At 40.4% G+C, this 26299-nt stretch overlaps 2 protein-coding genes across 3 annotated transcripts; both read left to right on the top strand.

Moving 5' to 3' along the window:
• Positions 1-5854: 5854 nt before the first annotated feature.
• RSL1D1 (ribosomal L1 domain containing 1) lies at positions 5855-11200 on the top strand. 2 transcript variants are annotated; one of them, XM_064520356.1, is made up of 9 exons: positions 5855-5963; positions 6049-6179; positions 6293-6431; positions 7057-7205; positions 7303-7404; positions 8010-8103; positions 8188-8316; positions 9130-9342; positions 10731-11200. In XM_064520356.1, exons 1-9 carry the CDS (start codon positions 5928-5930, stop codon positions 11040-11042), a joined length of 1305 nt encoding a protein of 434 aa, XP_064376426.1. In that variant the 5' UTR covers positions 5855-5927; the 3' UTR covers positions 11043-11200. The 2 variants fall into 2 exon arrangements, with proteins under 2 accessions (XP_064376426.1, XP_064376425.1); XM_064520355.1 differs by having other exon boundaries at positions 9127-9342.
• Positions 11201-19276: 8076 nt separating this feature from the next.
• Positions 19277-25383, top strand: LOC135329945 (transmembrane protein 238-like). The gene is made up of 2 exons (XM_064520353.1): positions 19277-19786; positions 22588-25383. The coding sequence occupies exons 1-2, from the start codon at positions 19392-19394 to the stop codon at positions 22595-22597; spliced, it is 405 nt and encodes a 134-aa protein (XP_064376423.1). The 5' UTR covers positions 19277-19391; the 3' UTR covers positions 22598-25383.
• The last annotated feature ends 916 nt before the right edge of the window (positions 25384-26299 follow it).

Below are 26299 nucleotides of genomic sequence, written 5' to 3'. Positions count from 1 at the left end.
TCTCTGGGCTTTTATTTTTCTGGTAAATCAGAGTTTTAAAGTAATTTTTTTTCTACCAAATGAACAAAACCCACAATTCCTTGGATCTTAAACTAATGAAGAAGTCAAAAGCCAAGGAAACTTGCTGTGTTATTCTTGTTCTGGATTGATTTAAGATTTCCACCTATCAGTGTGCTCTCTTGAAGTCAGCTCATGGATTTGAAATTCTCTAAGACCATCAGTGGAGAATTTTCACAGTTCATAAAATTCCTAAATTGTTAGAACTTTTAAAACTTTTCCTAAGCACTGAAATAAATCTGAAGACTACATGATGCTCAAGTGGAATTTTCACTTTAGAGCAAACTTAATCAGGAATTCTAAAATGTTGTTATTTTGGGGCTGGACGGAATGTATTCATTGCAAACCTGACAAAATCATCTGGTGGGTTGAAATACTAGTACACAGAAAATCTTAGCATCTCCATAACTCATCCCATCTAGTGCTTTTGATTACCATTTCCATAAATCCAATTAACATAACCTTGTCTATAAAAGGAAACCTAAAGTTTTAATCTACAATTTACAATTCATCAAGGTACTAAGCAATATGAGATTTTTTTGATTAGGGTATAAAATATTTGCATTATATAACATTTAAATATGCTGATATGGAAATATAAAGCATAAGTCTACACTAATTGGCTGCATTTTAGGTATAAGAGCTAAAAAAAAAAAATACATTATCTGAATAATCCTCAGATTGCATCTCAACATTTTTTATTACATCTCCATTCTACATTTTATAGTCCCATTTTTACTGCTATTGAATACAGCTAAATTTAGATCAAAGGGAAAAAATGATAGTGTGGCTTTGTTTGAAATAAATAGTATTTGCTGATTCACTGATGTAATAAACTTTTTTAAATGAGCATTTTGAGTATTTATTTCCTATTGTGAAAATATGTGGTACACTGCTTTGAAGATGCAGGAGCTGTGCAGCCACAACAATTTAAAAACAGGGGGAAAAAAGGAAATGGAAGTCGGATTGAAGCTACAGGCACCCCTGGAGCACTGCCAGTATAGCTATACTAGTATATGATACTGGCAGCGTATTCCTGAAGTGGATGCAACTTACACCAGCAAAACTGAAGGCTTTTTTTTAGAAGAAAGGAGGGCACTGAAGTCTTCCCCTAGTATGACTGCATTTACAGCAGCTTTTGTATGCAGTGCAGTACTGATCTGGATCATGTCTATTTTCCCTGTTGGCCAAAGTTTGTAGTGTAGATATGGCTTAAGTGCATAGCCATGATGTAACTTATAAAAACATAAATTATAATGATAAAAATTAAGATCTTGTATGTTCTTGAAATAAAAGCCTTGATATGTGTAACAATAATTAAATGTAAAATAATCTGAATGTGCAGCAGTACTGATTATTTTGCAACAAGAAAATAATTTGTTTCTGCAAGTTACAAGAAGTAAAGCACGCTAAATGAAGAAACGGGTATGCCAGTTAGTTGAATAACTTTGCCATCGACTTGCATCTACTGGAAACCACACCATGTACTTTGATCATGTTTGCAGACAACTGGAAACTAGCATACCCTTGTATGCTATGATGCCACCAGTTTCCTGATGCACTCATTTTGCTAGTAAATTGTATTCTTAACAACAAGCTATTAGGATGGTGTCTGTGTTGTAAGAAAAATGACTGTTTTAAGGAGGTTTATCCACAGGGATATCTGCTGGTAATTAATTTTATGCCCCTCCACAGATTTTTTTCAGTGGCATAAAGGCCCAGCAAAGGTTGCTCAATGAAGAACTTCTGTTTTAAACTACTTATGACACCAGTCCAAATATTAAGTACTATGTTAATTATGAGAAATGTGAGGGGGTTTTTGTAAGTGTTTATTATTGAGTATTACATAAGAAAAAAGATTGTTTCAATTGTCCCAAGTACTTGATTCTGTATTACTCTGGCTTTTTGGTTCCTAATGCAGACTGTTTAAATGATGATGTCAAAACAGATGAAATGTACTCCAGACAAGACTGTTTTCTTCCTGAACTGGTACTTAAAGGCTCTTACTTGTTCTGCTGTTTTTGTATACCCTATAGAGCATTTGGTAAAAAAAATATACCAACAAAACTGGAGTTACTACTGAAGATCTTACATTGTGAACCTGTTTATTTGTGTATATTTTAGTGCACTATAAACCTGCCAAAATGGTTTTTTTCCTCTGAAGAAATGCTAGAAAGGAGTCTAGTCTTAATATACAATGGAAATTTATGCTAACAAACCCAGAATCTGTTGTGTGTATGTTTAACTTTTTATAATGCAAACCCTTTCATTGGCTTTCTTTCCCAAAAAGGTTCAGCTTCCAACATAAGTTGGATTTTTCTACCTTTACCCTCAGCTATCTGACACACGCAGCAAAAACAGTCCACATATTTCGGACTAAGTAATGAGAGATATGAGGGTCTAGCTACTGGGGAAAAAAATGTACTTGAGACTGTTCTCCTGTCATTTTGTTAGTGCCACAAGCCTGCAGAGCTAATGATAGGCAAAAGATAAGAAAACTTTGCAGCTTGTGTCACAAAGACAGGTGCCTCCATTCTTTTGAAGCGGTCGTCTCAGAATAACTTGGAGTATAAGCATCCGTCTACCTGATAGTTAATTAGATTGTAGCTAGAGGCTTACCCTGGGACTGCAATGGAACACAATCTAAAAAAAAACCCTAGTGTTTCAACTCCAGAGCTAGCAGTAAGATGCTGCTCTTAAGTCCCTCTTGTAAGGGACTTCTTAATCCGTCTGGTTGAATTTCTGTATATTCTTTGCACTACTTTTTTCACAAGAAGTACACTTTATGAAGAGCTAGGACTTTGATATCTGCCCTCAAACTATCGGGAGTAACACAAGCCTGCTAAGGGAACTTTCGGGAGGCACACGAAGGGAATAGTCTTTAACCCCAAAGACCTGTTTACAATAGCTGCTTATACATCCCTTTTGCCAGGAGCAAGCATAAAATTAGGAATATGTAGAAACATCATCTTATCTAAGTAATACAGTGGAATGGTTGGCAGTTACATCATTTTAAATCTTAGCATTTAAATAAGTGTGACAAATAGCTTACGGAAAAATACATACTTTCATAAGCAGACAAAGCTAAACTGAAGGGCTACAGCAGAATATATTTAGGTTACAGGTATAGCATTTATGAAAGTGACAAATATAGTTTTCCTTGTAAGAATAGCTACTCATTTGCGAACTTCCAAAATTAAAATTACATTTTTAATAGTTTACATTCATTGTATGCAATTCACGTATTTAGCTGAAACATTACTTATCCAGAGATTAACTTAGCAGGTTTTTTTCCCATGACAGCTCTATTAGCTATGTCAAATATCTTTCAAGAAAAAATGATCATAAAGTCAGTTAAATCACATCTAGTGAAATTTAGTCATGCCAGACTTAAAAGCTTGCAGAAAAATGTATTTGGATGAGACTGCTATATGAGAAATTTGAATTTGAATCCCTGATAACAGTCCCTTTAATTTTATCTTATTAATGTTATGGTGACCCAGTACAATCATGCTTCAAACACACTGTTCAGTCATAGCTTACAAAACTAGCCTGGCTTATTTTCAAAGAGCCTTCCCATGCAGTCATCTGATTTTTTCTGTTTTATTACATGTTATAATAATAGGCTTCCATTTCATTAAAACATGTCTGCTGTAAAATACACAAGGCCTATGAAGAGTCAGGAATGAGGCTAATACAATTAGCAGATGATAAAATGCCACAGCTTGTATCATATGCATAGAGTTTTGCCAGTGCTCAAAAGATTTTATTCAGTCTCTAATTTAGCTGCTCTGCATTGTCTCAGCCTTTCTATACTTTCTCCAATCAATAGTTCATATTACAACTATCTGGCAACAGATGATGACTTTTCTTTTTCCTAACTAGTTTTATGTATTTTGTTTATTGGTCCAAGTCACAGAAGAGAAAGTCAAAATTTCCATTTTCCAGGAACTTTTTCACTCTTTAGTATTAGTATATGACCTACTCTACAGCAACTTACACTGTCAACTAAGACACGACCAACCTTCTTAACTCTGTATGCCTACCTCGAATTACAAACGGTGAATGGGCAGTTAAGCAATGCTGAAGGTGCTGCTCCAAGCTCTTTCCTAAGGCTGGGGAAGTCTCAAAGCCATTGGCTCTTTCACTGTTGCCCCACAAACACCATTAGCAGAATGAAAACATAAATTGTTATATAAAGCAGCTTGTCAGAGACTAGGGCACTTTAATCCCTTTCTCTTTGCACTGGGAGGGCAACAAATTGTGCTGGAAGACATCTGATGAGAAGGAATAAGGGCATGATTAGAAAGGCAAAGAATAAGAAAAAAAATAAAGGAGTAGAGCAAGGAACTAATAATTTCATGCATGTTTAACCCCCAGTTATGCATAGCTAGATTGTCTATGTGGTAGCTTACTGGTGTTATGAACGAAGACAGCCCAAAGCTGCCAGGGGAGACACAGTGCTGTGGAATGAGGCCAGACTAGTTCCAGGCCAGGTCTGGTCTGGAAACAGTGCACTAGTGCAGTGGAATAAGCTTCTCAGAGCTAAGCCCATTTCAGGCAGTCAGTCCATGTGTTTCTAAACTGAAACAGAGATGCAGCAGCTCTGCCTTGACTATTCACAAACAGGGAAGAACTGGTTGGGCCTGTGATAAGCAACGGTAGCCCTGACTGCCGTGACCAGGAAATGGCAGAGTCCAGGATGCTGATGGCAGTGAGGAAGATGAGCAGCAACATACAGACCCTGCACTTTGGGAGAGCAGGTTTCGCTTTGTTCAGGGAACCGGCAGGTGGGATCCCATGGGAGGCAGCTCTGGAGGGCAGAGGAGTTCAGCAAAGCTGGCAGCAGGTCTTTAAGGACAGCCTCCTCCAGGCACAAAGACAGTCCCTCCTGATATGGGGGGAAACAACCAGATGTATCAGATGGGGTTGGCTGAACTTATGCCAGTGCCCCAGTGCAAAGTGGCAGTGTGCAGGAGGTGAAAGCAGGGCTAGGCTGCAAGGGAGGAGTCTAGAAACACTGCTGAGGCAGGCAGGGATGGTGTTAGGAGAATCAAAGCTTGTCCTGAGTGGAAACTGGCAGGGACAGCAAGGGCAGCAAGAGCTCCTGCTGCTACAATAGTAGCAAAGGGCTGAACAAGGAAAAATCAGATAGCTGCTGAGTGGGGCAGGTGACCTTGTGCCAGCGGACACGGTCAGGGCTGAGGTACTCAATGCCTTCTTGGCCTCGGGCTTCATCAGTAAGGTCTCCCAGCCCTCTGTGCTTAGATGAAGGACAAAAACCTCCAGCAGCGAATGAGGACCAAGCCCAGGATTACTTGAGAAAAAACCCAACCCGTACCCGTCTGTGGGACCAGCGGGATGGGCCGCGTTTGAGGACGCCGAGGCAGCTGCCTGCGGTCCCAGCAAGGCTCCGTCGCGTCGTTTTTGGAAGGGGTCGGGGACTGGCGAAAAGCAGATGTCGCACTTGTTTTCAAAAAAGGCCAAAAGGATGGAGCGGGAGCTACGAGCCGTCCCCCTCCCTCGGTCCCTGGGGGCACCACGGCGCGGCTCCTCTCACCGCACCTTTCCGGGCCCGCGAAGGAGAAGGCGGCGCCCGGGAACAACCAGCGCGGCCCGGCCGGCGGAGCACCGCCCCCGACCACCCGCCTCCTGCCGCTGGCAGGACGACCGGGCTTTCACGGGGGCAGGGAGAGGACGGCTGCCCCTCACCCCGCGCCCGAGGCGGCCCCGCGCGGACGGGCGGCAGCAGGCCGCTGGGGGCGGAGCTCCGCAGCGCCGCACGCGCACGGCCCCAGCCGCGGCCCCGCCCCGCGCCGCGCCCCGGAAGAGGCGGCGCGCAGGCGCGGGCGGCACGTGGCGGCGGCGCCATGGCGGGCGCGGAGCGGCGGCTGGAGCGCGCGCAGGTACCGCGCGGGGCGGGGCGGGAGGGGGCGCGGGGCCGGCGCGGGGGCCCGGCGTGACCCGCCCGGCGGGCTGGTGCCGTCCTAGGTGCGGAAGGCGGTGCAGGCGCTGCTGGCGTTCGCGCGCGGCGGGGCGGCGCGGCTGCTCGGCGAGGGCGAGAGCGTGTTCCTGGTGGTGACGGTGTGGAAGATCCCGCGGGCCGAGCGCCTCATCAAGCTGTGAGCGAGCCGGGGCGGCGGGGCCGGCGTTACTCCGAGAGTAACCAGCGCCGCGGGGGCGGGGGGGGGGGGGTCCTGCCCGCTCTGAGCCTCCCCCTTCCCGGCTGTTGCAGGCCGCTGCCGCACGGTGTTCGGCCCGACACGGCCGAGGTCTGCCTCTTCACCAAGGACGAGCCCGACTTGTCGGCGGAGCAGACCGAGAACATGTACAGGAAGCTGCTGACCCAGAGCGGCATCACCAGCGTTAGCCAGGTGAGGGCCGCCGCGCGGCCGCCTCCTCCCCTTCTGCCAACGGGAAGGGAGAGCAGTTGCTTTCTTTCCCCTCCCCGGTGTTTAATATATGTGGTTCTGCGTTGGTGATCTCTGGTCAGACTTTTTCCGAAAATTGAAACTGTGTTGTTTGCTAAACTTCAAAAATTTACTCAGAGTAATTTCTTCAGTTCAAAACTGAATCTTTAACAGACGTATTTGCTAGAAAAAATGGTTCAGTACTTAATGCGAATAAACTGACAGTTTTCACAATTGTGAAAAAATCCACAATGTGGAACGATAGGAGTCCTTGGCAGCTCCGCTGTATTTATGCTACTAGCAGTAAAACTGGACAATTATTGCTCTGTTTACTTCATTTAGGTGTTACCCTGTGCTCTAGTTCTGCTTGGTGCTATGCAGTTACTGTGCAAGAGATCCATACTGTTTGACTTTTAAATAAAAAGAACGGTACCTTTTTTCTGTTGGTTGTCTTCAGTGTTCAAAAACAGGGAAGACAAAATAACATCTCTTGATAGACCAGCAATTACACAAACTAGCTCTGTGCAGTTTTAAGAAGTCTTCTTGGCTGTTTTCAGCAGTTGGGACTAAACTGTTGCTTGCATTGCAGATCATCTCATACAAAACTCTCAGAAAAGAGTATAAACCATTTGAAGCAAAGCGTCGTCTCCTGAACAGATTTGATCTCTTTCTGTCTGATGACCGAATTAGAAGGCTGTTGCCCTCACATCTAGGAAAACATTTCTATCGAAGTAAAAAGTAGGTCTTTAACTTCTGTGTAGCTGCTTTGCAGTATCTTATAGAAGTGATTCTTCTTTGTAAAAAAGTGTTTTCCCCCCTCCCCTTTCTTCCTTAGGGCACCTCTATCTGTAAACCTGAAAGCCAGCAATCTTGCTAAGGAACTGCACAAACACATCCAGGGAACTGTACTGCCAGTTACCAACAAAGGCTGCTGTTAGTAAGTATAAGTCAGTTAATACTTCACTTGGACAATTGTACCTTAACTGTAGGAATTTTAAGCAAATTATTTATTTTTATTCTATTAATATGTGAATAAAAGAGGTTAAGGGTCAGCATTCTAGATATAGGCCCTTTTGAATCATAATGTCTATAAAGTAATTTTACTTAAGTCTCCCTGTAGGGTATTGCTTCTTATCTCTCTTTCCTGATAGTTAAGGAATTTCTAGGCAATTGTCACTATCAAACAGCATATACAATCATAGAAATATTACTGTTAAATTAGATAAAAGCTACTTCCAAAATATTCTATTCTTCTAAGACTCTTTTTGTTTGTCTTGCATCTAAAACCATCTAAATCTGCAACGTGCTTAGTAATATAAGGGAGAAGTCACATATCCAAATACAAAATGGTTAATGTAATACAGGTAAATCCATTATGACTTATTATAAAAGATTACTGCAATAGCAAGCCATCCATTCAATTAAGATAATTGCAGATAAGTGGGTTTTTCATTTCTGGATATGCCTAAGAACAAGAAAATTTATCAGAAGTACTATGGGTTTTTTTACCCATGCATAAATATTACTCTTCTCTGCTTTCAGTACAGCACGTATCGGTCACACTGGAATGAAAGCTGATGAGATATTAGAAAATGTTATTGCTGCAGCTGACGTGATTGCAAAGAAGTTACCAAAGGTACTGCTGGCTGATTACACTGAATGATGAAATGCCTTGGCTTCAGCTTTGTTTTTTTTATCATACACTTTTTTGTTGTTGCAGAACTGGAAAAATGTAAAAATTCTTCACCTCAAAACAGCTAAATCAGTTGCCCTTCCAATTTTTACTTCACAAATCTCCAACTTAGATGAGCTTGACAAAGAGCCATTTGTTGATAAACAGGAAGAAGAGGTAAAGAATTTCTTCAAACTAAGCTGTAAAACTCTATGGAACTACTTGTTCTTTGAGCACTTTTTATGCATTATAGTGTCTAATATGTTGGGTTTGAACATGTTGGCAGTGGATCCCAGGCATCTATGGCTACAAATGGGTTAGGTACTCCTGACTTGGGGCACTTGTAATACTCAGTATCATGAGATTATGGAAACTCCCTGATAGGTTATAAAGCAAACTGGAAATAGAATGGTAGCAGGCCATTCTGTAAGTTACAAGTTTCTATTCTTCAACTGTAGGGATCTCAAATTTCTTCTCAGAACTTTGTGCTTGAATTTAATGTTTATTCACATTTCCCATCTGAAAATAATTAACATATACATGGATTAAGACTATGCATCCCTGACTGATCAGCTAATCAGTGGCATCTGAATAATTCACAAGCTTAAATATTTACATTGTATTTCGGTGTTTTTTCACCTACTTGTCTTTAAAAAAAAAAAAAGATCAGCTATTCCTTTACCCAAAGTTTTGCGTATGATGTTTCTTTCTCTAAAATAAATCAGGAGTGTACGTATTCAATTTACAAGCTGTAATCCTGACTTTATTGCTGTGCAGTTATGTGGTATTTATAATGAACTCTTCTCACTCTGCTAGTTATGCATTTTTTGGTGTTTTACATATGGTTGGCCAGTTAGGTCTATAGAACAACAATATTTACATTGACGTTGCTAGAATGTCTTATGTTTTACCTGTACTAAAACAGATCATTATATATTTAGAAATACTGTGGGTGTATGTCTGAGATAAACTTGCAATTAATTCTAGAAGGAAAAGAAAAGAAGGGAAAAGAAACGGAAGAAAGCAGGTAAAAAAAAGACTTCAAGTGAAGTTGCTGTGACAACTGAAATTAATGCTACTGCTGCTAACCAAGAGCCAGAGATGAAAGAAAAAGCAGTAGTCCAAGAACCAGATGATGATGATGACGGAGAAATTCCACAACTGGTGCCTATTCAAAAAACAACCAGCATAGCTGAGCTGAAGGTAATTGTTTATTAATATTGGCTGAAGGTGATTGTTTATTAATATTGAGAAACTCACATTTTGGTTAATATCAAACATTCTGAACTAGTGAAATTCATTGTTTCTTAGAGAACAGTACGTTTCAACATCCTTCAACTGATACGGATTTTTTTTTTTTTTGGTAAGATATCATGAAAGCAACGATTAAGTATACTTGGGGGGATATCTTGGAGACTTTTCTGTTAACCCCCCTTACAGATAAAGGAAGCCAATACTTACTGTTCTTTACTTCTGAATAGTGACAGTTCTGTCTAGCTAAAATGACAGGTCTGAAGTCAGAAGAAGGAGAAATGATTGAGAAACAGCTTGATCCTTAATTGAAATATTTAGTTTTTGAATTAAAAGCTACTTGTAAAAATTAATTCTAATATATTTTAATATATCATCTTCTGCCTGGAGTGCAAAACTTAAAGAAAAACAAGTAAGACATGCTGTAGCATAGTAGCATGCAGTATTAATGATCATAAAATATAAACTGAAAGCCAACAGCTGTAGTGAAGTATTGTACAGTTGCGTTATTAGAATATTGGAGATAATGCGGATCATGCGACTAACATGCCTGCCAGACAACCAGCCTGATGGTATTCACATGTCTAACAGCATCCTAGTTGAAACAAAATGGATGAATAAAACAATAACACTTCTAAATTCAGTTTAGTTCATGATTGGAGTATAACCTTGAACTCTATCTATGTGCCTGTTCAGAGATGTCCAACCTACAGCTATGACTATGTGCAGCCCACCAAGAAAATTTGTACAGCTTGCTTCAAGCTGCTGTCATGTGATAGGCCTAGGTTAGTTCATGTGATGAGATGTGATTGCCAGAGCCCTGGGAGAGAGACAGCTGGAGCTGGATTGTATGAATTGTTCTGTTGACAACAAACTGCTCTCCTGGGGGCATCCTGGAATGTGTGTCAGTCTCTAGGGAGTACTAGGCTTAGTGCACAGATAGAGTGCAGTCAGTTTAAGTAGAGCTGATGTGTAAGGATATAAAGTCCAGCTCTGCTCAATCTAGTAAGTCCAGACATGTGGCAAGAAAGAGACTGTGGTATAAAGATCTGTCAGCAGATTAGCTCAGTGACCTGGATGGCCAAACAGGTGAATGCCTGTGCATCAGTTAAATCTATTTACTGTCTTACACTGTTACACACAATGTTGTGTGTAACATTTTTTTCATGACTGGTGTGTTAATCCTGAAACGTGAACAGATCATTTGTTCTAGGGAATAGTGCAATTGATAGAAAGCATTTGTAACTTATGATAGCTTTCACTGATTCCTCTTCTTGGAAAAACAGTAAAGATGTTTCTTATGTGGAAGGGTAATGGCTTTTTTTGTCTCTTAAATACAGAAAACAGAACCAAATCAGAGTCCAGAAAAAGCTGACAAACTGGGCAAGAAAACTAAAACACGCCTTGGAAAGAGAAAAAAATCTCTACCTCAGGAGACTCCAAAAACGAAACACAAAGTTACTGAAGAGCATGCAGACTTGCAGATGTCACCAAAACAAAAACAAGCCAAGCAGTTCAGCATGCCAAAGGAGGCAATAAAGGAAAAAGAGCTGAAAAAGACTCCCAAAAAGCCTGAAGCAAAGTCTTTTACGACACCTAAAGCTGGCAAACTAGTACAGTCAGCCAAGAAATCTTCCAAAACACCAAAATAAACACCCAAGAAAAAATGTACAGCCCGCAATCGGCCTGAGTATTGTCTATTTTAACATTTTATGTAGTCATTCAGTGGTGTCTTTTTAGGAAGCAAATATATTCATGAAATAATGTAACTTCTTAATAAAATCTGATCCTAGGAGCTTTTTTTCCCTGAGACCTGTAATGATTCATTATTTGTTCCAACTCCTCCATTAGAAGGAAACACTAAACACGCTAACTTGGTTGGCTGTATTTCTTAACTTTCATCTTTTCCTAGTCTAAAATAAAAGCACATAAGAATTTAAGTGTCAAAGGGTGGGGAGGGGACTATTCCATATAAAAGCTGAGAAATGTGGCATAGAGTGACCTCTTTCCTTCAGCATGACTTGGCACTGGAACTGGAACTTCTTCCTTGTTCTCTCTTCTCATAGCACCATGTAAGAGAAATAATGCAGCTCTCCCTTATCCAGTTCTCCCATCTTCCTGTGAATAGAGGTGTCTGTTCTTCCTTAGAAGCGGAATATAATAATAAATTTTCACATATTCTTTTATCTATCTATGGAGTGCTTTTCAGCTGACTGATGTTCTTCTCCATTTTAGCTTCTGTTGCTCTCATGAAACTATTCTCAACAAGATTCAGTGATCCTACAGGCTGATCTGACACTAATAAATGACACTTAAACCTCTTCCTGGCTTCTCCCTTCAGGAGGTCTGATAGTTGAATGTAAAATTTATCTTCCTTCAGCTTCCCTGGCAAGGAGGTTTTTTCTGTATCTCTATATACAGATCCTGCAACAGTATCCTTCACAGAATGCTATTTTATTCAATACTTTAGGTAATTTCAATCCACAGATATAAATTTGCTTCTATGGTTAAAAATGTACAAATGTATCCTCTACTTTAAATAAATCTTTCACTGAAAACTAAAGCTTGCACCCTCTTTTGGGGGTCATGTGATTTTTTGATGGATGACTAGCTATATGGTCAAGCTCAGTTGCAGAATGGCTAAGTTATGTTCATGTTCGTATTTCAAATTTTTGCCTGCTATGTTTCCTCTCTTTGCTTTTAGACATCACCTTTAACTTGGCCTACTGTCCAAGACCACAATTCATGTGACCTCTTCCCTAGGACCTCACCTCCAAGTTGTCTGTATTTTGTAGCGCTCATGCAACAGTTGAGCTATCCAAGGATTCCCATGTTCACTCTGCTCCAGATTCACATTGCAGTCAGCAAAGTCATTTACAATTTTAGCAAATGCAATCCAATCCATTTAAAATACAAACATCAATTTAATAAACTGCAATTTTGACTCTGTCCTCTTCAAACCCTTCGGCTTGTCTTCCCTTTCCTATCCTACCAAATAAGGTTTCTTTACTTTGCAAGGCTTGTGACAACCTAGTTCTATCCTTTTTCAGTATTTCTCATAGGTACTATTAAGATGTTGGCTGTTTGGTGAGTCCATTATATTAAAAGGCAGCTTCCTGGGATTTTTCTATGCTGTCCATAACACTTCGGAGAAAGACAGAACTACATTTCTTTTCCCTGAACCTCAAAGGACAAAAGTTACCTCACAAGTAAAGTTATGCTTATCAATATTGTCTCATCGCATCTTTTCATTTACTCGATTCATTTTTTGAAGCTATAAAATCACTGAGAGACTATTTTTTTTGATCTGTTTCCACAGCTAGGGGAATAGGGTTCTGGTATAAAATAACAGTTCCTGAACACTACTGTAATACAAATAATAACAAAATGATTCTAATATGTTTCTTTTTATAAAATATTCTGAGTTTGAATGCTATCTTAATATAAAAAATAAATCACAAATGCATTTACATTTAATGTTTCTATAAGCTACATTTTCATATTTTAAATTTATTTCATAAGTACTCTTTTATCAGAATACAACGGATATGGTTCTTACCAGTTTAAATATTTTGTAATTGTTATACTTTAGCTATATGCTGGCCACAGAATTGAATAGTAGCTTGTAGAAGGTTAGATTGAAGCTAAACAGCAGTTTAGGGAAATACCGTGCAATCTATATCAGGCCCCTGTTTGTAGGCTGAGATGCAACTTAAAGTGTTCTTTACCATATATATCTCTCTAGCTCCTTCCTCTTCTTAGTCAACTATTCTCAATAACACACTTTTCAGAGAGAATGACAAGTAAAATATAAATATTTATTCATTGAAAGTGAATTTTACAATCTATTACACTAAAAAAAGGACTCATTCCAATCACTGAGAGAATCTGTTTAGCATGTAGCTTTTACTGCAATTTCTTGCATACTTTTTTCCTTTTCTAAAAGGAATTAAAAGTTAAAGCTGGTATGGATGATAGCAATATATTGTGCTTCTTAGCAGATGTAAGTTTTCAAATAAGATAAACAGAATGCAGTGCTCTTGTTTAAAGTCATTCACTGTAAATATATCTTGTTAAAGAATATTTTAGTAACTATATTAAAGTGACATCTTCCTTTGCCTTTTACTTACTTGCTTTGGATTGTGCTTTAAACTCAGTATGGTATATTTTGTTTGATGGAGCAAGAAAGAACATTCCTCTGTGTTACTGAGACTTAGTAGACACAAAAAAATGTTTATTGACAAAAATACCCAAAGATAAACTAATCTTGTAACTTCTGGGGAAGTTTATGCAAGTTAAGCTTATTGAAGTTATTCTCTGGTCTTTTTTTAAATTTATTTTTATTTTATGAAAGGGTTAGTAATAGCAGAACTGATGCAGGCTTTACTGATGACAGTTCATATGTCTATCCTTTTAACATCTGAATTGCTGTTTGCAATCCTTTGGGAACACAGATGCACATGTTAAGTGCTTAGCAAAATCACAATCTCTGCAGATTCTTAACGTGCTAGTATAATACAAATAATGGTCTTAGAAGTCATATTTGGTAAAAAACAGTCATGAAAAGAACACCCCAAGCAGCAGCCTCATTACAACTTTCTTGGGGTCTATTGTTTGGAGGACATTTACCTATTGTTTCCAGCAGTTGGCACAACAGTATGCCCTAATGTTACAGAGATTATCCTTTTCTCCATTTCTTGGATGTATGTCTTTGCCTAAAGAAAGCTTCTTATTGATCTGAAAGAACTCTTCTGACTGTATCCATGTGACATTGACAAATGTGACTAGAAAAGGCAGCATTGCTGAATGTTGGTTGGAGCACTTAGATAAACTCTTTTAATTTTGAATGTATCAGTGAAGGAAGTAACTTTCCTAAGTTATTTTCAATTCTCCTTTCCTTTGGGAGGTGGCCTGAACACTGAACTAAGATTCAGGAATATGAATTGAATGCTTTATTATTTATAAGCAAAGTGACAGAAATCCAAGATGATATATATATTCCTATAAAAGTGAAAATTAAGATCATTCTGAAAGAAAGAAAGAAAGGAAGGAAGGAAGGAAGGAAGGAAGGATGGAAGGATAATCTATGCTCTCTATCCATGGAAGGAACTTAATCCCAAATCTGTTGGGGTTTTTTTGATAGAAAAAACATTTTCCAAAGCTAGTGTATTAGCCTTTTTACTTGTATCTTTGTAGGCTTGCGCTAGTTATTCTTTATGGCATAAACAAGATCTCCTTACCTTCACTTAAAGGATCTGTTTCTGCTGCCTGAACAGTTGAGGGTAACCCTGCAAGTTGGTCAAAATACAGTTGTTTCCTCCATCTGAAAACCACCAAAAGTTATATGAATTTAGGAGTGTGCAAGCTATGTGAATCAGTCCCACAGAGGCATAAAAAAGCATACACTACGGAACTGAAAAATTACATATTTGAAGTTTTACAGAATAAGCAAATCATTGTTTTTCTCTATGATTTATTTCAGGCCCTCCTCAGAGTGAGAATAAAAGACAGATTGTGATATAAACCCTAAAGATAAAAACCTTTCTTAACAAAATTTTACTCAACTTCAGATAGGAAAAAGGTCATAAAAGAAAGCGAGATTAGCCAACAGTCTGTAACCAGCCTAATTTGCCGAGTTCTGAAAAACCTATCCCATTTCCTGTTTAGGATGTCTTATACCAATGGATTTGCTACCTATAAAGTACCAGAGCTAAATAAGAAGTGGTAAAAGAAACACTAGAGAACATGAGAAGATTCTGCTTGATAGATGGTGCCAACTTTCTGTAATCCATGATCTCCCATTCTAGGCCATCATAATCTTCTTTAATCAAGAAAAAGCAAGTCTGACTCAGTAATCCCTGTTAGTTGCATGCTAAAGGAAGACACTGTCTTGACCAAAAGTAATCCTATCGCTTTCTAGTCCAGGCTATGTATATTCCATAATAGTGGCCTGAGAGTGGATGCAGAACTCACCTTCTTAGTGCAAGTGTGTTCTTGTTCTAATCATTCATGCTAAAATAAAACTTTTCTTAATTTGTGGATGAGCAGAAAATTATGAAATGAAGATCATAAAGTCTGTATCAGTAATTGATAGTGAAACATATTAGTTTGCAAGGACTGGAAAAAAACACTGTTCATATTAGAAAAATTAACAGGAACTGCCTTGGAACATAACGTATAATTCTCTGGCAGCCTGAGCCAATCCATGCCAGGACTGCAGTAGTCTTTCCCCATCTTTTATACCAGGACTGTAATTCACACAGCTAGGTGGTCAGACACGTGAAGCAGCTGATCCAGCTACAAGCTAACCCACGGCAGGGAGAAATATGGAGAGACTGCTATAGCTGAATTTCTTCTTTTTATGTTGCAGAGTATCCAGGACTATGACAGTTAAATAAGATGTGGCATTATTGATGTGATTTTCTTCTTCCCTTAATCAGTGTACTTTTTAGTTAAAAATTATTGAAAATTAAGAAAGTCAGTGGGAAATAATTTGACATAAGTACTGCAGGTCTTCACTTAGAGCCATTTGCAGTAGTCACTCCTCCTTAGAAGCAGCAAATTACCATTAATGTTACAGGGAGTTATATTTCGCAGTTTCTCAACAAACTATATACATTGAAGATCAGTGTTCAATGATGAAGGAGTTAAATTCATTTTGTTTATTCAGGAAACTATTTCTTATTAATGTTTCTCTTGCTTGTGTAAGAGAGTTAGGAAATCTTGTCACTTTGTTAATCAGGAAAGGAGAAAATAAGGAAAACTAACATTCATTCTAAATAAGTTGAAGCTATGCCTACTGCTGATGTGTTACAGAATCAAATCAGGTGTAAAACAGAGTTGTTTTCATTTTGCTAATGCCAACCGGCCATCTGTAAGGACCAAACCACCACTTTACTGTGAGTTTTCTGTGTGTTCTTTGTCAGTGGCAAGTAAGATTGAAAAGTAAGACAGCCTCCCCATGGGCTGAGCTGTTTTAATTCTGTGAGACACATCAATGAGCACCAAGTTCAGTCTTAAATGAACAGCTAGCATGCAATAGACAAGTCTGAGCCTATGTAAGGACATTTCTGGGAATAGGCATCAAGAGACTAAAATAAATCAGGTATGTTCATGTATAAATACTAATAGATATTTATAGTCCAACTATTTTTGTTCCTGTAATTCTTGTTCTGTTTTGACCGACTTTAGAAAAAGAATGTGAAGGGTTTAATAGGCATCTGAATAGTTATTTAAGGTACTGTATCTTTGACCTTAGAATTTTTTTTCCTTGAAAAATGAAGGAGATAGATAGGAGCTAACTTAAACTATGTTCATGGAACAGCTAGCAGAACTATGAGGCTTATAATAAAGCTATAATACTGTAAGTTCTCTTGGGAGTCTCATAATTCTGAATTTAAAATGGGGACTTCAGTTAAATTCTTACACAAAATAACACTTTCAGCAGTATTATTTGCCCTTAACTTACTCTCTATTAAGAGAATAGTAAACAGACAGAATTTATTGGTATTAAAAAAGACTAAGTTATTTTCAAAAATAAGGAGTTGTCATGGTGTATCTAAGCTCTTGAAGCACTTCAACAAGTAGAACTGGCGCTTTCTTTAGGACATTCATGTCTCCTTGAAGTAAGTGCTTCACGGAAACTAGGTGATAAGTAAACCTTTTGGCTATCTTTCATGTGAACTTAAACTTCCTTTATAAATACTGGAAGTGTAGTGACCTCATGGAGGGTGAAAGGGAAGAGGAAGACAGTAAACTTCCAAAATATCAGCATCTTCCAAAAAGAACCACTTTCTTTTAGTGAATGAAATGAACCATGTAACCTGTTTTATTGTCAATCTTTGCTGTCAAAAAAATAAACTCTTAATTTAGCTCAAGGACAAGCTTCTGCAGGGAGTCTTCTTTCTTATTTGAAAGGTTTAATAAAGATACTACTAAAATATTTCCTGTATTATTGCACAAAGTGGTTGTTCTGACTGGATCTGATTCTACATTTCCCATTTGTTCTCCATGTTAGTTTTAGAGTGGACAATAACCTGTGTAGCTACCAGGGATAAACCAGAGTTAGGAAGGAAGTGTTTCAAAAGACTGCCATAAATATTAGAAATTAAAACTATAATGACATAATTAACTGATTTAGTTTATTACTCTACTGAAGCCAAACTGCATTCTTTCCCCACAATTAGCCCTTAACTTTAGCATTACTGAGAAGAATTACTGTTAATAATAAAGCAAAGATCTGAATATTATCAAACAAAAATCTTTGCAGGAGGGATGCTGAGAGAAGACAGAAATTTCTTCACAAACTCATTTTGTGAGTTTGTGAACTCAAATTAGATCTTGGGGACCTAGGCTTGGTGCACATAATAAGAATGTCATAGGTCTTTCCAAATAATTTAAGATTACTAATCTTGACTTATTTTAAATTCCTTCAATGCTATTTATTTTTCCTGTTGCAATTAGATCTGACTTTTACCCTAGCAATCTTCCAGTTAAACAAAATGATTATGGCTATTTCTTTTAGGGTTCTATATGATGATTAGAGTTCCTACTGTTGTCAGTATCCTAACATTAGCTGGACTTCCTAAAAGCTGTCCTGAATCTAATGGACTAGAAATTGTAAGAATTAGGCAGGCATATGAAGCTCACTTGGAAATTTGGATAACTGGCATGTTATCTTCCTTCCCTTATGCTTTTGAGAGGTCTGATGTTAGTTACTTAACACCATAATGTGAGGCAGAAATGGAACTGCGTTATCATGGGTCTTTTACTGAAGCTAGGTTTAAAACTTAAAATCTGAAAGATCAATGAAGTGATCGGATAATAGCAGAATAGGCTTTTTTTGTGCTACAAGTGATTTTAAGATAGAAGTGGTCTTATGGGCTGTTACTGCAAGTCCCAAAGCAAAAGACGCTTTATTGTTGAAGTAAATACATAGTGTGGGGTATTTTGTTTGTTTTTCTCTCAGAGGACTTCAGCTTGTGATTTCTGTAAGGACACTTTTTGTGGAATAACGTCTGTAATACAGGCAGTCCCTAATGAGGAAGTGGCTTCACCTATTCTTGATTTTTCCAAATTCTGTGAGAGCAGAGATAAATGAGCCAAATCCTGTGACCAGCACCGAGACTCTGCGGTGCTACCACAGTAAAGCAGCCACGCTCGTCGTCGTTGGAGGAACGCATCGCCGCTGGCGCTCCCCACTTCACCGAAAGCGCGGACGTCCCGTCCGCTCTTGGGCCTGTCTGTCCGTCCGTGGGCGGACATGACGCTCCTAGCTAGGGGCGGGCCGTGCACACCCACCGTTAACCAAACCGTGAGGTGTGAAGGGCTCCTGAGGGCACGCGCAGGAACACGGAGCTGCGTGCAGCCGGTCCTCACCTCGCGTCACCGCTCGACGCCGCCTCAGGGGGCGCTGCCGCCCCGCCGCCAGCAGCTCCTCCGCACGAGGGAACGGCGGTGACCGCGAGGCAGCGGGAGCACCCCGGCCCCGCCGCCCGCTCCTGTGGGGCGGAGGGAGCGGCCCCACAACCGCCATCTCCGCCAGCGGCCCTGACGCGGCGGGGACAGGAGCGAGGGGCCCGGCGCGGGGCTGGAGCCGGGCGGCAGCGGCTCGGAGGAAGGCGGCGGCCTGAAGGCGGCGCCCGCCCTTCGCCTCAGCGGCGGGAGGGGGCGGGACCGGCGCCGCGAGGCACCTGGGCCGCGGGGCGTGGCCTCGGGGGGGGCCGCGAGGCACCTGGGGCGTGGCGTGGGGGGGCGGGACCGGCGCCGCGAGGCACCTGGGCTGCGGGGCGTGGCCTCGGGGGGGCCGCGAGGCACCTGGGGCGTGGCGTGGGGGGGCGGGACCGGCCCCGCGAGGCACCTGGGCCGCTGGGGGGGCCGCGAGGCACCAGGGCTGCGAGGGGCGTGGCCGCCCAGGTGCGGCGCCGCGCACTCGCCGCCGCCCGCCTTCGCTGAGGTGCGGCTGACAGCGGTGGCGCTGCTGCCGCTGCTGCCCCGCGGCGATGGCGGCCCCCGGCGGGCTGGGCCGCTGCGTGGTCGCCTTCTGGCTGGCGCTGGCCTTCGACGCGCTGGGGCTGGCGGTGCTGCTGGCGGGGGTGTTCGCCGACGTCTTCTTCTCCGACCTGCTCATCTACGGCGGCGGCATCGGCATCTTCCTGAGCCTCATCTGGTGGGTGTTCTGGTACGCGGGCAACCTGGAGGTGCCGCCCGAGGAGCTGCGCGACGACGTGGGGCTGGCGCCGCCCAAGGGCAGCCTGCTGCGCGGGCTGGTGCAGGGGCTCAGCCTCCGCCTCTCCTCCGCCTTCGGCGGGCCGCGGTCCCGCGCCGCCCCCCCCGCCGCCGCCGACGTGGAGCTGCAGCTGGCGGCGGCGGCCGCCGCCCCCCCCGCCGCTGGCAGGTGAGGCCGGGGCCGGGCCTCGGGGCGGGGGGGGCGGTAGTGAGGAAACGGGGAAAAACCCTGGGTTTTGCCTGGAGCCTGACAGAAAAATCCCTCTCTCGCCTGCGGTTAGTGATAGTTCTGTGTGTTAAACCATTCGCTCACAGCGGACACCACAAAAAAACCCCACAACACAGAGTTTTTCTTGTCTGGTGATATCAGAAACTGAGCTGGGGAAGTGCCCCGAGTTCGGTTAGGCAGATAAGGAGCTTCCCGAAGGACCTGACCCAGAAGCCTAAGCGCTGGGAAGGCCGGCGCAGCAAGGTGCCCGCGAGGGTCCCTTGGTGGTGAGCGCGGCTGTCCTGCCCTCCCAGGCTCTCCCTGACGGCAGCCCGAGCGCGGCTGTCCTGCCCTCCCAGGCTCTCGCTGACGGCAGCCCGAGCGCGGCTGTCCTGCCCTCCCAGGCTCTCCCTGACGGCAGCGTGGCGCGTCTGTTAGAGGCAGGTGCGAGGGAGCAACGTAAGCTCTGACCGCTGAGGATGCGAGCTCTCCTGGAGGAGGCCACCTCTCCAGCAACGTGGAACACTTACTTCTCGGAGAGCAGAAAGATGGTGAAACGGTGGCCTGTTTTCGCTTAGGAGCAGTTAGAGCTAATTGTTAAAAACTCAGAGATGCAAGCGATGGTCACACTGGTTCTCATCGTGAGCGTCAGCCTGCTGAGGAAGGTGTGCTGCTACCCAGTAAGCAAAGGAAGAGCTTGAGTCCAGCTTCAAAACATCCCTGAAGATCAAGAAGTCTTTCAAAAATATGCCTAATGTGTTTGTTAATATATTTAGGGAAACAAGCATGCTTAATGCCTTGAAAAAGGCAAGGAAAAAACAAAACAAGCTTGCCATTCATTATATAAAATGTACTGAAGGAGCTATGAAATCTACTTTGTTCTAACTGTCTGAACTAGTCCAGGACACTGAACATCTTACAGTTCTGGTTCACTGTGTATGAGGTCTGCCTTCTCTGCTGTTCCTAGAAACTAAATCTTGAAGCAGTTGTTGGCTCACAGGAAAGTACGTGTGAAAATCATCATAGTTTGTTGGGTTTTTTTTTTTTTTTGGTGAAAGGCGCAGCATTTTCTTGAGAGGAAATTCAAACAGTAAAGAGATACTAAACAGGTAACTATTGCTTAATGGAAAATCTGTTGGAGGAGGAAAAGGAGCAACAGCAATATAACTTCAAGAGATTAGTTGCTAGCATCTAGTTTATTATTAACTCTAACAGCAATTAGAAAACTGGCCATTGATAATAAGCCATTCTCCTCCCAGACCTTTTCTTTTCTCTTCCCCCCCTCCCCCGCCCCCCCAAAATGGGTTTAGAATTTGACACATTGAGATCCATATTTTCAGGACAGAATAGGCATTTGTAAATGACTATGCCTAACTTCCTTCATCTCAAGGTTGGGGCAATTAGAGGAAACAAATGGAGAAGGTGCTATTCTCAATACAAATATTCAGTGTGTATTTTGCTATAATAAACTCCTTCTAGTAGTGAAAGTTATCCTTTTTTTTTAATCTTTCAGATCTTACACATTGCTGATTTAATTTAGAAATAATCTATAGTTTATTATTTCCTATAGAAGCGGATACATGAATTGCTTTGTAACAAGTTCTCACAAGTAAGCAGCATCCTCTACAATGAAGAGGCTTTGGAATAATTGCATTAGCAGTTGTAATTCAGAACAAACAAAAACAGACACAGTGTATGAGAGTCATATTACAACATGCAACATGAACTTTTATTTTACCTTGAAGGTTAAAAAAAAAAAAAAAAAAGGGGTAACAAATGGTTGTATTTCCAAAGCTAATTCAGGGTTATGAAAGAACCCTTTGAAGTAAGTTCTTTGGAAGTATTTGGTATCTTCTCATAAGTAAATGTGTGAATTGGATCATCCTTTACTGATAGACCAAACGTTTTCTCCCATCTGGAGAAACTTAAGAACTCAACCAGCTGGACTAAAAATGTTTGGACAGATGCTATACGGAGGAAATCTTTAAACTGTAAGGAACCACAACAGCACATACAAGCAAAGTGCAAATGTTGGGAACATGAACTCTTGCCTTAATAAGAATGCTGTTCTTCACAGAAGTTATTTCTGTATTTTTTGACACTTAGATAATTTGGTGATTCTTGTCATTCCATTAATAACTTTAAAAATTAGTAATACTGCATGCTGCTTTGACTTCCTATCTTAAAATATATCGGTATGATACAAGAAGGATGAGAAGAGTTCTCAAGATATGGAATGAATTCTATTGAAGGAATAACAGATTAGAGTTCTTGAGTCTGGAAAGAGATGAAGAGTACAAGATATGCCAGAGGTCTTTACAATCATTAGTGGTATGGAAAAGATGAATAGGGAATGATTGTTTACTGCCTCTTCCAAGACAAAGCATGCACCAAAGGGAGAGTCAAAACAACAGAGATGATATTCATGTGTTATGCAACTAATGTGAAGGATTATTTGATGTGGGATAATGTGACAGATAAAAATTTACAGGGATTCAAAAAGCAAGAGGAAAAAACAGAAGAAATGCAAAGATAGTATCTACTAGCTTGCCATGTCCTTATGCCCTTCTCCAGACATCCACTCTTGGTTGCTGTTGGAGACAAGTTCCTGACTTGATGGGTCTTTTATTTGACCCCAGCTGGCTGTTTAACTTGTGGAAAACTACTTTTCAGACTGGCTTCAAATAATCGTTGAGAGTTTCATATGATTATTTGTTGTAAGACTATTTTGAAGTAACTTTTTTTTAATGTATTATCTTCAGGATCTGCTGAAGACACGACTGTTGGAGTTACTGCCTCTAAAAGTGTGGGAAGTGTTGCAAACTGTGGAAAGAGGATAGCCCACTTAATGCATAGGATTCTTTCATTATGGAATAATCTCTGTGACCATCATGGACTCTGTATAAAATGAACACATAGAGACGTGTATCTGCCAAATTCAGTGTTGGACTGGATAGTTTTTATTGTATTTTTCAACATTTCAAAACAAACTAAATCTTTTAAGAAGTGAGAACTAACAAAGAAACAAACCCGATTCACAGAAAAGTCACTACAACATTTAATATAGAAATACCTCTCTTTTTTTATATATGTGTGTGTATATATATATAAATATATACACGTGTGTGTATATATATACACACACACACACAGGAATGTTTGGATGAAAAGCTCTTGCACAGTGAAAAGCTCTTGCACTGTTTTACCAAGGTCTGGAATTTAAATTTACTGTGAACTTTTATGATGCCAGTGCAATACTTTTATTTGTAAGGGTGCTTTTAATATATATATGTAAAACTATTGAAGCAAAGTTACAAATGTAGCATAGATTGTTTATAGTGTAAATACACAATTTATTGTGACTCTTGTAATGTTTCATCATTATCTTGGAGTAACTTGGAATTTGAAATTTTGTAAGTAACAAGTAAAAATAGTGATGTTGACATACCAATCACTTTTTTCTTCATAGCAGGAAATGATGTGATATGATGACTCTAAGAGGAGGCTTTTTAATACAGAGATGTTACAGGAATTATTTTTCTAATGCTGAAACATTTAGGAAACTGTAGATTAACAAAGGCTTTGCTTTACAAAATCCTAGCAGATCTACATCCAGATGTAACTGCAATTAGAACTAGCACATGGGAAAAGATTTATATTAAAGCTAAAGACACAAGAAACAAAACACAGGAAATTCCACTTGAACATAAGAAGACACTTCTCTACTGTCCGGGTGGCTGAACACTGGAACAGGTTTCCCAGAGAGGCTGCGGAGTCTCCATCCTTGGAGATGTTCAAACCCGACTGGACATGGTCCTGGGCAAACTGCTCTTGGTGACTCTGCTTGAGCACAGATTGGACCCGATGATCTCCAGAGGGTCCTTCCAGCCCCAACTATTCTGTGATAATCGTGCCTAAAAATTCTTTGTAGGAGAACTTCCTGATGAGTTCCTCCATTTCTGAACTAACACTAAAAGTTTGAACCTACCAAGAGTAAATATGGGTAGGTCTTTCACTTTTAATAGACAATTGTTTTTATGCCACACCTAACTGAATGCTACAGGTGGATTTAAGGAAAACATTCAGTAGGAATACAGTGGCTCCACTTCCTTGTGAACTCTTGAAATGTCTTTCAACTTACTGTTCTGAATGACTTGTAACTTCCTCTTTTACCTTTCTTTGCATATTTGATTTTAAAATGTTTTCTGAATGCTTGCAATCTTTCAACAAGTTTAGATAGACACTAGACTTGAAGGTTTGTAAAATTTTAATTCCTTCTTTACTAACTGTAGCTTCTGGGAGTTATCTAAAGTTGTTTTCTTCATCTTCTAGATGAACTGCAATGTGACACCAGTATGTTGTTACAGTGTGCTGTTTAAATAATCTCCTTCCATAAAAATCTGTAGATCATTGTTTCAGTGTTGTTCACACGAAAAATGTTCATTTACTTGTTCTGAACAGAGGTAACTGCTTGTACTGATTCCCTATAGTTTTGATCTATGAACTGAATTACAAGATGTAATACTTAGTAAGTGGAATGATTAGTAGCAGCTATAAACTAACCCAAAACTTGCGTGTAGCTGTTCTCCTACTTACTCTAGTGATTAACCTTGAATCCAACATCGGATACCCAGCAGTACTTGTGTAGGATGGTAGATAGAGTATTGCCTGTTGTTGCAACCCCACTCAGAAACTGTGAGGGATTCCAATGTTTGCATTTGAGTAGTCTGCTATGTGTGTTTGAACAGTTAAATATAGGAACTGATGCTTCAGAAGAGAAAAACCTAAGATAATCATAACAACAACAAAAAATGCTAGAATGTTAATAGTATGATGTGTCTAAATAGTGATAAGATAAAATTACTTGCAGGGGAGCAATGGTAACTATTGTAAGCTATCATGCCTTTTTTAAAAGTGTAAAATAGTTACTGTTTCATGCAGTCTATTTTTTATAAATAAGGAAGACTGTAATACTAAATAGAAACCAGTGAGTCAAGCAATTAAGTTAAACATTAACACATATTTAACACTATTTTAGTCTACCAGCATCCTTATCAGTTGTAGCTCAATGCAGAACGAAGTCCATTCAGAGAAGTTACATCTTGTTTATTGGAGGAGAAAAAAATACTTGTTCATTGTTATGATTGCTTATATTCTGTGAACTTTGAGTTTTGCATATAAAGTGGGGAGGTCTTTTTAGACTTAAGACTGTCCTTCTTGCTCTGTGTTTAAAAACGGCCAAAATCCCGAAGAACCAAACTCTGGTCACAGAATTTTGGTTGTACAGGAATGTTGGGTTTTTTTATATGTATACCTGGTTAAGCCTTAAAACTTAGCTCAAAATGACATCCTATATTCCACTTCGTAACGTGATAAATGAAGGAAAAAAGCCAAACCCTGACCTTAGAGCCATAAAGGAGGATTGAATGTTAGAATCTGGTATGTGGGCTACATCTGAAGAGACTTTTAAAGCAATATATACTGTTTGCTTGAACACAAACATCTTATGAAGGGACAAATTAGTAAAAATTAATTTATTAGTAAATTCTACAAAAATCTCCCCTGTTTGATTTTTGTTTGGTTTATTTGGGGGGAGGTGGGTGGTTGGTGGGAGGGAGATATGTATTACAGTAGCAGTTCACGTAGAAAGCAATAAGCAAATGTGTAGCTGGAGAAGAAGAGAACAAAGGTCCCATAATCGCATGTGTTGCTGTAGCTTTTTTACATGAATTGGAGAAGGAAGCACTACTTAGCTGGATTAAAAAAAAGTTTTGACAAATAAAACATTACTGAAGAACTAGATTAAAAAATGCATGTTTCCTATTCATATTTATACAGGTTGTTTTGAAAGCTGTTGGAGGCTTTCATGTATTTAATGTTTAATTCATTTGAATTATATGATTTCCAAGCTGCTATGAGTATTAATAGTAGCAGCTGGAGTCTGTCAAAAACATGGCCTTTGAAATAGAAGCAGCTAATGATTTTCTCAACAGTGATGTTTATATATACATATTATTTCGAGAGAAAAAGCAGTTGCTGGCATAGATAGAAAAGTCCATAATGTATTTTATATCATTCTTCAAATGCTCACTATCAGTCTTGTGCTTTAATATAGACCTGGCTTACATGGAGAGGATGAAAAAGCCCCGGAAGCTTGATAAAACTCTACCTGTCCCTTTGTTCTAACATTAATTGCTTCCAAGGTCAAATTCTGCTTTGTCTTAACTGAGTTTTCAGCGATCTTTAACCTTAAGTAGATGGGATCATCTGACAGCTTTTTTTTTCCTTCTAGGTTGAAATAGTACAGCTTACCATAAAAAAACTTGGAAAAATCAGAACTTACTAGTGAGCTGTTGCAGCCTTGGCACTGCCAGCTTGGTATGGTGATGTGCTGTGGGATCGGGGGATTGGCGAGGGACCTGGCAGTCCGTCCGTGTGGCAGCTCCCAGGTCAGCTCCTATTTCACCTCTTCAG

This window comes from Dromaius novaehollandiae, chromosome 14, assembly GCF_036370855.1.
Source record: "Dromaius novaehollandiae isolate bDroNov1 chromosome 14, bDroNov1.hap1, whole genome shotgun sequence".
Taxonomy (NCBI): domain Eukaryota; kingdom Metazoa; phylum Chordata; class Aves; order Casuariiformes; family Dromaiidae; genus Dromaius; species Dromaius novaehollandiae.
Note: the sequence above shows the minus strand (reverse complement) of the source record. Positions and strands in the feature narration are given on the sequence as shown.

Excerpts from the sequence above, each read along its gene's own strand:
- RSL1D1 (XM_064520355.1), top strand. The coding sequence starts at position 5,928 with ATGGCGGGCGCGGAGCGGCGGCTGGAGCGCGCGCAG. Across the intron at positions 7,405-8,009 it reads ACCAACAAAGGCTGCTGTTA|TACAGCACGTATCGGTCACA; the intron begins GTAAGTATAAGT and ends CTCTGCTTTCAG. Across the intron at positions 8,104-8,187 it reads TTGCAAAGAAGTTACCAAAG|AACTGGAAAAATGTAAAAAT; the intron begins GTACTGCTGGCT and ends TTGTTGTTGCAG.
- LOC135329945 (XM_064520353.1), top strand. The coding sequence starts at position 19,392 with ATGGCGGCCCCCGGCGGGCTGGGCCGCTGCGTGGTCGCCTTCTGGCTG.